The sequence below is a fragment of the Elephantulus edwardii genome, unplaced genomic scaffold (genome assembly GCF_000299155.1).
Source record: "Elephantulus edwardii isolate Elephantulus edwardi_28Jun2011 unplaced genomic scaffold, EleEdw1.0 scaffold00038, whole genome shotgun sequence".
NCBI classification, from domain to species: Eukaryota; Metazoa; Chordata; class Mammalia; order Macroscelidea; family Macroscelididae; genus Elephantulus; species Elephantulus edwardii.
The window spans coordinates 15,133,747-15,146,427 of NW_006399788.1; the positions used below are offsets into that span (position 1 = coordinate 15,133,747).

Here is a 12,681-nt window from a genome sequence, read left to right on the forward strand (position 1 = left end):
AGGGAGCCGGAGTTCAGAGTGTGGGTGCCTGCTCGGAAAGCACCCCAAGACCCCTCTGCACCTGGGTTTGAGACCCTCTTCCTAGCGCTGAGGCGCGCCAGGTCGGGGGTCCCCATAGCGGGCCAGGCGGAGGCGGGCCCTGGGGGCCACGAGGACTTAGCGGCAGCACAAAGAGGCCTGGCCGCGGCAGTTTTGAAAATACCAAGGAAGTTGATCTGGGCCGGGGCCCAAGAAGTGACGAGCGAGTGAGGGAGGAGAGGCGAGGAGAGGGAGGAAGCGCGAAGCGAGGAGGCCGGGATCAGTGCGGGCTCTCGGGCAGCTGGCGGGAAGCGTGCGCCTGCGGAGGGGCTCGGGGCTCAGCGGGATGCGTGCCCGCGGCGGTGGGGCCCAGCACTAGGCACGCGCCAGGGCGCCCCCGGCGGCCACACCCACGGGACCCTCCCTCAGCCCCCCACCTCCTGACCCGGGCGGCGGAGCATGACTCCAGCATCACATCCCGCCCCTGCGGGCAGCGCCTAGGGGGCGGCGATCGATCGATTGTGGCATTGGAAGGACCCTCGGGCTTCACACTGGGTCACTCCCTCCAGAAACTACAGCACCAGCTGCATTCAGCGGGTCCCTCCTGAGGCCCAGGCAGAAGGGACCATGAAAGGTAAGCCCTGCGTGAGCCAGAGTGGGAGTTCTGAGGCTGAGATCCTGGGGCCCCCTTCCCTCCTTTGCCTAGGATTCAGTAGGCGTCCTTTCTTGCAGGCAAAGGAAGCTGAGAGCAGGAGACACTCAGGGAAGTAATTCAGGGGTCAATTGCCTGTCTTTTCTCTCATATTGAGAAAGTAATTGTGGGAGAGAGCCCTGATGTTCAGAGCAAAAGAGTAAAGAGAGGAAGGAGTAAGTGTACACACAGCGCACTTTACAGTCCGGTCCTTCATTGTGCTAGCCTTTAAACCCGATTTTAAATCCCAGAGAAGGGTGAGATACCTTTTGCTAGTCCATGCAGAAAGAAGTCCCCAGCCCAGTGTCCTAGCAGTATAGATCTCCACCCACAGGACCACTCTCAGCATCTTCTGCAGCTCCCATCTAGCCCATTCCAGATTCCCCTCAAGGAATTTGAACTGTTTCCCTATGAGAAGACTGGTGCCAGAGGTCTTTAACCTAAGCCCAGCCTACCCCAACCTATGTCTCTTGGCCTCCTTAGGACAAGCCAGCTGAGGAAGCCTTGGCCCAGACTTGGGTCATTGCAAAAGTGGACTTCCAGCCAGTTCTTTGGATGGAAACAAGAACCAGACTTAGTTGCATGTGGTGTTCCTGGGTCTGACTTTCTTGAGGCGCAGGAAAGCTTGCTTGATCTTTAAATTCTTTTTGATGTTAGGAGAGAGGCAAGCTCTGGGTTCATCACATGGGGCAGGAGGGACCTCTGAATGCTATCTCCCATGCTTTCTAAGAATCCTCCCATGGTGTTCCTGACAGATGCTCATGATCCTAGAAGTGGGAAGGTGACCACCTATTAACTAATTGCATGTTGGCACTGAAAGGACCTGTGAGATCTCTGGGGCTTTAAAGTCCTCTCAGGTGTGGTTGAAGGATGTTGTTTGGAGGGCAGAAGGAGGTGGGTTTGAGAACTCTCACTCCCACTGCAACTAGAACAGCTCTATTTGCCTCTTTTATATACAAGGATCTGAAGGTTCACTGGAATCAGAAATTGCACAGAACTCTGCTTCTAGCCCCTACATTGTACAGCTAAGGAAACTTATTCCCAAAACTCCAAGATCAACTGCAAGGCAGCCTGTGCACCCATACATGGCCCCATGCTCACAAGTTCCTGCACTAGTTTTAATGCCCTCTGGTTGTTGTGTTCATTCTTTATGTTGTTTTTTTTTTTTTTTACAAGGGCTCTCAGTACTACATTCTCATGTGCTGGACCTCCCACTTTATGTAGCAGAATCTTGAGACATGAGTAGTAGCTTACTCAAGACTCACAGGTACTCAGTGAGATTAAGAGCTCAGGACTCCTCACTTCCAGTTCAGACTACTTCCGAATGCACCTCTGCTTCTGTGTACTTCTTCCTCTCTGACCACTGCTACCTTCTATTTGTGCCTTCTGATGGCTTCCCATCTCTTGAAATGCCTAGGATGAGGCAAACAAGTTATAATCAACTCCAGGGAGTTCCCTTGGCAGACAGAGAGGTGCCTCACCCACCAAGCTCCTGATCTCAGCTACCACATCTCTGGTACGCTTTGCTCACCAGTCAGCAGGCCCTAGGGCAGCAGGCTTTCCAGGAGCCTCAGTAAAGGTCTTAGCCCACAGCTCACCACAGGCTCTGAAGTTCATGCTGCTGTGGACCTTCATGGTGGTGGGAAGATGCTACACATTCTCAGAGTGGTTTTGGCTCCAGCAACATCCGATGAACACTGGAAGAGAGAATATTATGAGATAAATAGGGGGGAAAAGATAAGTAGGACTGAATTTGAGGAGACATTCAGCTCCCTTAGTGGAGTGAATAAGTAGTATTTAGAGACTTTTATGTGAGCAATACTATTCCTCTAAACGTAAGAGAAGGGAGCCCTTGGGATGTAGTCCACTGGATGCTGCTAACCAAAAGCATGCCTCTCTGACACCCCAAATCCACCAGCAGCTCCTTGGACAAAGTTGAACAGTCTCCTCCTGTACAATTTACAACCTCAGAACCCAGTGCGGGGTCCACTGTGAATCAGTTTCAACTCTGTAACCATGAACTCGAGTTGAGAAAGAACCTTGGTGGAGAAGGTAACTGTTGGAACTCACTGTAGCTTCAAAGGCATAAAGCCCTGAATCTGCTCTTACAATGATTATCATCTTGGAAACACTTTGGAGCAGTTCCACTCTGTGGTAGAGGGTCCTTGTGAATGAGAACCGACTTGACAGCATGCACAAAATACACTGTTCCATGGGTGATAGAATTATGATTTAAACTCAAAAGTCATTGCTAATGAGTCAGTACCAACTTAGCACTGACCGTTCACTGGGGTTTTCTTGAGGCTGTCAATCACACGAGAGGAGATTGCCTATCTTCTCCTGTGGAGCTGCTAGTGAACTCAAACCACTACCAAAGCACCGCTCTTGGATTAGCAGCATAACTCCCCAGAGAGCGTCCTGAGAGCTATGCAGCTGACAGAAAAGTTAGCAATTCCACATGGCGGAAGGATGGCCTGGTGACGTGCTTCTCTGAAAGGTCACAGCCTTGCCAATTTTGCACGACCATTTTATTCTGTGCATATGAGGTCGACATGGGCTGGAATAGACTGGAAAGTAGCTAACAACACCCACCACCGCGTGTCAGAGAAAAGAGCTGGTGTAAAGGAATATCCAGGAGAAGGTACTGTGGTTCCCCTGAAACATTTTGTCTGGGTCCAGGAGCTTCCTTGCCAGCTGACTAGGAGGCCTGTGAGCTTCTAGGAAGAAACCCAAGTTCTGTCCCTTTAACTTTTTTCTTTACTGTCAACCCAAAGAAAGCCTCACCATCCTGTGGGGCAAGGTTTGCTGTCCACCAAGGCCCTCAGAGCAACATTCTTGTCTTTTTCTCCAGTCTCAGGGAGACCCCAGTGATCTCTTTCTGTAACCCCCTGGGCTAAGACTGCAGAGCTGCCCCAGCAAGGCGAAGAAATGATTCCCAGGGCAGCTGCCCTGGAGAGCTTTCCCTCAGTCCACCCACCAGTGAGGAACACTGCCACCTCTACCTGAGACGGAAACAGCAAGGCAGACAGCAAATATTTGGCATTTGGGGTGTGTGGAGTATGAAGAATTGGGATAATTTTTCGCCCCCATGGAAAAAGCGAAGAGCCGGGCAAAGCCGGGCAGCCACTTCCAGAGCAGCCCTTTTCGGAGAGGAAGCTGGCGGCACGCGGGCCTGGAAAGGCCCCGCCGATCTGCAGATTTACATCTGTTGGCAAAAAGTCACAGTTCCCCGCTCAAAGCAAATACTGTGATGTTATGTTTTATGGGGGAAGGGGGTGTTGGTGGAGACGGTACTTAAAACAAAACAACATGCTTGTTGAGGAGCACGGCCCACCAGTGGCCCAGCGCCTGGGGCCACTCTGCCAGTCAAGCTTGTTTCCAACCTCAGGCCCCTCCTGTTGCCGGCGGGCCTCCCAGGCTGCCCTCTCTTTGGAAACAAACCTGCACCTGGCACCAGCTGCTGCCCCTCTCACGCGTGCCCCAAACGCACAGCTGCGACCAGCAACTTGGTGACGGGCCCACCTCAGAGTTTCCTGCTGGCTTGTCTGAGCCATTAACAGCCGCCGTGGAATTGTTTATACACCTCCCATGAGAGAGGCCTGAACAGGGAACCTTCCCAGCTAATGTGAGGCTGCTACTCTTGAAGAAGCAGCCTGGTACTGTGAGAAGATCGCTGATTTGAAACTTGAAGATGTGCACGCTAGTCCTAGCCCCATGGAGGCTCTCTCTGGACCTCATTTTCCTTCCAGGTGGTCCCCGGGGCTGATTCCTGCTCTGATGCACTGTGATTCACCCAAGCACTTTTGGGCCTGAGTTCCACTTGGAGACCGGAAGTAACTTGGTGAGGATGGTTGGAAGCGAGCCTGCTCCATGGGCCAATCCTTTGCCCCTGAGAGATCTGTCCTCAGCTGCCATGAGAAGGGCAGAGCCACTCCCTGCTGTTCACCAAGCGTGGGTGGATCTACCCCGCCCTGCAGAATCGAATAGCAGTGCCCACACCATGTGATCAGAGGGGAGGGGGCTGTGAACAAATAAAGTTATGTGATCCCAGAAAAACTGCCACACACAGCTTGGCTGCAGCTAGATGATATCCACTCATGAGTCGGCCCCAGGATCTGCCTTGACTGACTGAATCTCTTTTGAAAAGCCAACCTATGTGCCTTGACCTCAGGGTGCTAGAAGAAACCTAGGGATAGAACAAAAAGCATAGGTGCACCAGAGATGTAGAAAAGTCAGCAAATAATCCAGTTCTGGGGGTTGGAGATCAAGGGACCCCAGGAGATCCTGAAGCCAGAGATCAGATTCAGAGCCTTACACACAAGGAATAATCAATTTCCCATACAACTGGGGCAGTTTGAATAACTCAAAGCTCATTTTTGAGAAACAAGAAAGAGCTTTCCACTTCCCAGTAAAGGGTCCCTGGCATCTCCATAGATGTTGGAAAATTTGTTGGCAGTTCTTGTGAAGGACAGGCAGCTGCTTTGGGTATTAGAATTGGCACATGGGGAGACATGACCAACTATGCCACTCATATATACTCCACCCATCTTTGATTATGTTTAATTTAGCAAGTGTGCGTATATGTGTATGTAGTGACTGTTGACCCACAGACACCCAAGTTCAAGTCTAATCTTGTCACAAAGCAACCTTATAATCTTGATGAAGACACTTACACTCCCTCATTCTTTTCATCTGGAAGTAAGCTGGATTTTTATTATTTTTTTATTTTTATTTTCAGGTTTCCCCAGCTCTACCATTCTCCTCTGTTGCTTTTTCTTTCATGGAGGGATATATACTATACTCCTAAGAATATGACAATAAAGTCCACAAGGTTGTATTAGAGTAAGAGTTTCACAAAGACAGAGCCCTTGCTCCTTCTCATCGGTTCCTTCCTGGCACAAGGTCTGGTATGTAGGAGGCATTTGCCAATTGGGTTTAGTAAGTGAACCATCCAAGTCCCTCACTGGGCTGAACTCCTTAGAGACAAGAATCAAGCCATTGTGTCACCACAACCAGCATGTTGTTGCTATTAGATGCCATTGAGTGGAATATGACTCATAGGGACCCTGTGAACAACAACTCTGAACCCTGTCCTGTCCTGTGCCATCTCCATCATCGCTCATATACTCAGGCCCATCACTGTGCCAGTACTTCTGGTTGAGGGTCTTCCTCTCTTTCGCCAACCCTTCACCCTTTCCAAGCATAATGTCCGTCTCCAAAGAATAGCTTCTCCTAACAACATGCTGAAAGTATGAGCCCTGGTGGCTTAGAGTTAAGGAATTGCACTGCTGAAGTAAAGTCATGTGGTTTGAATTAACCCCCTACTTTGCAAGAAAAAGATGGGCCATCTCCTTCTGTGCAGTAGCACCTGAAAAGCTGATGGAGGGTCAGCTATGGGTCAGTTCCAGCTCGGCAGTACACAACAGCAGCAATCGTATCAATACCTTCAAGCTAGCATAAGCATTCAACTAAGATCCAGCCAACAACTGATTGACCAATTCCCAAGCACCAAGGTTTGTTGCTATGGAAGTTGACAAAGAGGGCAGACACTGCCTTTCTTTTAAGGGGTTTATTCTTACGGGGATATGTATACAAATCTTTCAGAAATGATGGACAGTGGTGTAAAATGAGAGAGATCTCAGGTGAAGAGTTTGTCGGTGGTTCTGGTTCTTGTCTTTCCTTTGCTGCTCTTCTTCTGTCTGAGCCTAAGGGTTTCAGCCACAGACTCCTGCCCACTGGGCACCTGTTCCTTGAATGATGTCAGCAGCTTTGTAGATTTGACACATGGGGATAGGCTGATAATCCCACATCTACTCTTCTGAGCTCCAGATTTGTATTTCCAAAAGTGGCTGGAACATCTCTAGTTAGTGACTTATGGATACCCTCACCTCTCCCTGAATCTAAGCTGAAAACTGGATATTCGCGGTTGTTGCTCTATTCTTCTAAGTAAGCAAACATTTACTGTGCATGTGCTTTTTGAGAAGAAGCATGCTAGTTTAAAATTGACAAAGACAGCCCCTGTCCTCAAGGCAGAGATATACACATCTGTTGTTTGCTGTCAAGAGCTGATTTTCCAGTGGGTTTTCAGAGGCAGTAAATCACATGAGAGGAGATTGCCCATCCATCTCATGGTAGATTCTATATCTTTGGGATTCTATTCTATACCTTTGGGATTGCAGTGTAGGTTCTTACCAATAGGTCACCAGAAGTCCCTGTATGTGTGTGTGTGTGTGTGTGTGTGTGTGTGTGTGTGTGTGTATAATTAAATAATCAAGACAGATAACACAGGAAAATTAGTATATTCAATTCCATCAATAGCAATTCCTGGGGAGAGGGTAAAGAAAAAAAAGAAGAAATTTCTAACTGGGACAATTCAGAAAGGCTTATGGGAAAATATATGAGAGAAGGGTAGAGGGGGAGATTTAGATTAAGTTGGTCAAGGAAAATAAGAAGAGGGAGGAAATAGTATGAATGAAAGCTGGGCAATAGGACATCATGTAAAGGTATCCAAGAGTGGTGGCTAGAGAGATCTTCCTGGAGGATTTATCAAGAGATACAGAAATCATAGGAAGGGCTTGAATGCCAAACTAAGGGCTGCCATATGTCCTGTTCACATTGGTGAGTCCCTGGTAGGATTTGCAGAAGGCTTGTTACTACTCCCTTGAGACTTTGTCTAATGGCTTTAGCTCACATTGAGAAATCTCCATTTTTAGGAAGTAGGAGAAAGAAAACAAGCTTGAAGGATTGGCCAAAGACATAGGCAGATAATTATGATGATAGTGTCATGGAAATTGAGAAGAAAACATTTCAAAGGAGGAAATGAGCGACAGTGTTGAATGCTATAAAGCAAGTGTCTTAGTTAATGCTGCTCTAACAAATACAACACAAGTGGATGGCTTTATAAACAGGGATTTATTCTTTAATGGTTTAGAAGTCCACGTTCCGGGTGCCAGCTCTAGGACAGCACTGTCTCTGTGAGTTTTCCAGCACAAAACCCTGGATCTAAAAGAGGTCCTCTGTCCCTAATTCCGAGGTCTCCTCTTCTTTGTACCCTTTGCTTTTCTTTTATTTCTTGTGAAACAAAAGGTGTTGCAGGATGCGTCCTAGGGAAACTCCCCTTGATTTGGGGCTGGGCTCTGATAAAATTAAAGGTGTTATATCCCATCCTTAAATTTACAATTGGCTTATCAAATCATAGGGGAATCATTATATAACTTCCACATTGCATCATTATATACATATACTTGGGACAAAAGGTGCACGATTTAATCCATCACAACCACCATAGGATAATTTGATTATACCACCTCCTCATTTATAACAATTTCAACTTTCTTGGTTTCATAAACAACAATCTTGGCACCAGCAGTCAGGAAATCAAAAGACAAATTGAATTAGGAAAATCTTCTGTCAGGGACCTCTCTAGAGTACTGAGAAGCAATGATGTCAGTCTAAGGTGTACTTAATTCAGGCCATAGTCTTCCCAATTACTTGCTATGCATCAGAAAGCTGGACAGTGACTAAGGATGACAAAAGAAGAATTGATGCCTTTGTGTTGTGGTGCTGGAAAAGAGTTTTGAACATAACATGGACTGCCAAGAGAAAAATAGGTCTGTCCGAGGAAGAGTGAAACCAAGCTGCTCCTTGGAGGCAAGAATCATGAAGCTCCGTCTCGCGTACTTTGGGTATGTGGCCAGGAGGGACCAGTCCTTTTAGAAGGACATCATACTTGGAAGAGTGGAGGAGTGCAGGAGAGGAAGACGACAGATGAGATGGATTGACAAGGTAACTGGGGTAATGAAAGTAGGTGTGTTGGATTCAGTGAGATTAGCTTAGGACAGGGCAGGTTTCAGAGCTGTTGTACATTGGGTCACTCTGAGTCACAGGTGACTTGATGGAGCATAACAACAACAACGGGTCCAAAGACTAGGTAGCTATGCAGAATTTGATGTCAGCACAAATGGAGGATGACATCAGATTACAAGATGGAAGGTAACTACATTATTTGATAACTGTCACATTACACCATGACATAATTGTCAGGTTAAAACCTTGCATGACTGCCATACCACTGAGAATCATAGCCCAACCAGGTTGACACAGTACCTTAGCCATCATAGATCTAATTACTTTCATCTCAAACCTCAACATTTTCCACTTCCATACATATATAATTGATTTGTGAAATAGTCATATAGTATACTTTACTGTTGTTGTAAATGTGAAAATGTCATGTGAAAAAATAGTCAATAATTAAGCACTGGTAGTCTAGCAAATCAAACTGGGAAGAGTGAGGGAGGAATGGGTATATCTAAAGCAAAGATACAGAGAAACCTCTTATTGGATGGCCAGGAAAAAAACTAACACAATAAAATGAGAAACAGAGCTGAGTAGAAAGGAATATTCATGATAGAGATGCCCTGTGCTTATTTGAGAGTAGAGGGAAGGAAGAGAAGATAAATGAGAACAAAGTGATGAAGAAGATAAACTTGGTGGGATCTGCCTTGGAAAGTGGAAAGGCTTCTGTCTTATTGAGATCCCAGAGGAATGAAGAAGACTTATTGAATTTGCATCCAAGAAGGGGGGAAAAATCCTGTGAACCCTTCTATTCTGTAACACGTTGAGTCCACCTTGAGTCAGTATTGACTTGACAGCAAAAACAGCGAAGAGGAAAAGTGAGAAGAAAGATGTGAATATATAGATTTTGTATTACTAATTGCATTTAACCTTTTTATTTTATGATGCATATTAATTGTGAAAGGAAAAAATGTTTAAAAAATCAGAAAAGAAAACCAAAATAGCATTCATATGGAGAGCATCTTTCAGATCCTTTTCTGGTTCTACTTGTATCCAGACTTTTTCACTTAAGTGAGATTATATGATCCTTGTTATTCTGTCATATCTATTTTAAAATTTCAATAACAGGATTCAGATATCTTTTCTATATGACAAATATAGGTGTACATTATCTTTTTAAATGATGGTAGTATGGCTCAGTAATTACTTAGTCAATCCTCTGTGGATGGGCATTTAAGCTCTCTTCATTTGTTCCTCAGGTTTATCATGGCACACAGTGACAGTCTTTATGAATGCATCTTTGCATTGTTATATAATTATCTCCTTAGAAAACTGGCGAGCTCTGGTGGCCTAGTGGCAAGAAGCTGTACTGCAATCCCAGAGGTGCATGGTTTAAATCCACCAGATGCTCTGCTAGAGAAGTAGGGACAATCTCCTCCTGTGCCAGTCAGATATGATTTGACGGCACACACACACACACACACACACACACATACACACACACACAATAGTAATAAAATGGAAAAAAAGAAAATTTCTTCATAAGGAGATTGTTTCTTTGAAGTTTGAAATAAGAGTGTGACACTACCCTCTACACTCATGGGGAGTTCTATTTCCAGACACCCTCACCCATACTGGGTTTGAGGTATAAACATCTTGAGCAAGTGTCGAAGCTACAAGACAGGATGAAACTATTCATAGGCATGATTAGGGGAAGACAATGAAGTTTAGACTTAAACAGTTTTGGTCTTTTCAGTTGGGTAGGAGGTGAGCTCATCATTGGAGAATGAGGTGGGTTGAGAGGAGGAAAAACGTAAGAATAGCAAATGAGGATCCAGATGCTAGGACTCAGTAGAGCTACTTTCTAACATTCTTGCACAATTCAGAGAAAACAGACTAAAGAGTGAACGATACAAGGTCCAGAAGAAAAAGCTAAAGGCTGCACGGAGTTGAAGCTGACCCTGGAGGCTTAGGCTGGTTTTAGAATATAGTCTAGCTGATAGCCTGAATGAGGTAAATATTGTAAAAGTTGGGGATATGTAAAGAAAGAAACTTGTGGTATAAGAAGGGTACACTAACACTGAGATCAAGGCAGATGGAATAATTCTTTAAGATCAGAGTGTGAGGGAGCTCTGGTGGCCTAGTGGCAAGAAGCTGTGCTGCAATCCCAAAGGTCCATGATTTGAATCCTCCAGCTGCTCTGCTGGAGAAGGAGAGGCAATCTCCTTCTGTGCCGGTCAGATCTGATTCGATTGATACACAGCAATAAAAAAATTAAAAAAAGATCAGAGTGTGGACAGATCAGGCTATGGCCAATGTGGAGATGTTATCTGTAGGTTCAATGTCAAAGAACCCTGAGGTCTATAAGATCAGTGAGTTTTCAAGGTAAGTATTATTTCCATCAAGGCTGATGGCAGGTGAAAGGAGGAAGAAAGACTAAAGATATAAATGATCTATAATATTGTACCATAGTGCAAGTGTACCTCCTGATACCAGTTTCATGAATTTAATAGATGAGTTTGTGAATTTTACTTTTAGTGTTTCAAAAATATAGGAAAACCTTAGTACTTGACAATTTAACAATTTCACATGTGCAATCCAGTGAAGTAATTAATTATATTTTTATAAGAAGCAGAGCTTTCTATGGTCAAATGAGTTTGAGAAACACAGGTTTAAATGAGTTTATTTTCACAGGACTTTGAAAAACTTTTGATGTTAATTGAATTTCTAAGATGTTGATTGCCTTAGTCTGAGTTCTCTAGAGAAGCTAGTGAGGCTTATATGTGGAATATAAATAGGTATATTGATCTCAAGGAAATGGTTTATGCAGTTGTAGACACTAGGAAGTCCCAAGTCCATAGGTCAGATGTCAGGTTGGAGGCTTCTCCTTACTCACAAAGCTGCAGGGGCTGATGACCCAAGATCAGCAGGTCAGATATCTGTGACTCACAATCTGCAGAGACTAACTAATGTCAAAACCAGCAGGAAATATGGCTGACTACTGACTTTTATCTCCAAAGAACCAGAGGTCAGATGATGACAAGCAGGATTCAGGTAGAATTAAATGCCAGAGAACTTTGCCAGAATGTTCATATATATTAAATATAGGCCCAATCTCTGAGGAAGTTTCCTTTCAGCTGATTTGGTAATTGCTAGCAGATCTCATCATAGACATGATTACATTATATCATCTTTTATCATGAGGGATGACAACATGATAACAAACCACTGAGAATCATGGCCTGGTCAAGTAGAGACACAACCTTACCTATCACAGTAATATATCACTCAAAATCTAAAAACTTTCTCATTACTGGGCCAATTTAGCAACATCATGATGGATGGTGAAGAGATTGAGATTGTTAACAGCTTTAATTTGCTTGGCTCCACAATCAGCACTCTTGGTACTAGTAGCCAGGAACTTAAAAGATGAACTGCATTCAAACAACAAATGCTGGTGAGGTGGTGGAGAAACTGGTGGTGAGAGTGTAAAATGGTGCAACTACTATGGAAGGTTGTATGGCGCTTTCTCAAAAAGTTGGAAATAGAAATACCATTTGACCCAGCGATTCCACCACTGGGAATTTACCCTAAAGAAACCATAACCGCCACCCAAGCAGATATATGCACACTTATGTTTATTGTGACTTTGTTCACAATGGCAGAGTTGGTAACAACCCAAATGCCCATCAACAAACTGAATGGATAGAGAAGCTGTGGTATATTCACACAATGGAATACTATGTAGCATTTTAAAACAAGGAACTCATGAAAAATTATTCAAAATGGGTGACCCTGGAGGACATTATGCTGAGTGAAATATCTCAGTCACAAAAGTTCAAATACTACATAATGCCACTGTTGTAAAACAGGAATAACATCAGGGTTGGGGAAAACTAAGAAAAGAGGGGATAAAGTACACTGCATTGAAACAGAAGAAGGGAAGAACTGTTTAAAAGGAATATATGATTAGGTATTATTTGCATGACAAGAGTTCAAAATAAGAGCTGTAAAGTGGATTGGTAGAGGGGATTGTATAACAATGAAAGAATTTTTTTTTTTAAAGAGAAAAGCAAACTGGGGGGAGAGTTGGGCAGGGAGGAAAATGTGCAACAATGAATGCATGGAAATTCAAGTCCTCTATAATCTTTCAATTAAAATCTCAGTAAAAAAAA

At 44.6% G+C, this 12,681-nt stretch overlaps 1 protein-coding gene across 1 annotated transcript in view; it reads left to right on the top strand.

The window, feature by feature from the left end:
• Positions 1–645: 645 nt before the first annotated feature.
• The window catches only part of SCARA3 (scavenger receptor class A, member 3), a 46,767-nt gene continuing 34,731 nt past the window's right edge, over positions 646–12,681 (top strand). Inside the window, exon 1 of the mRNA XM_006884925.1 lies at positions 646–652. Coding sequence (XP_006884987.1) covers positions 646–652 — 7 coding nt within the window. The remainder of the gene's footprint in view (positions 653–12,681) is intronic.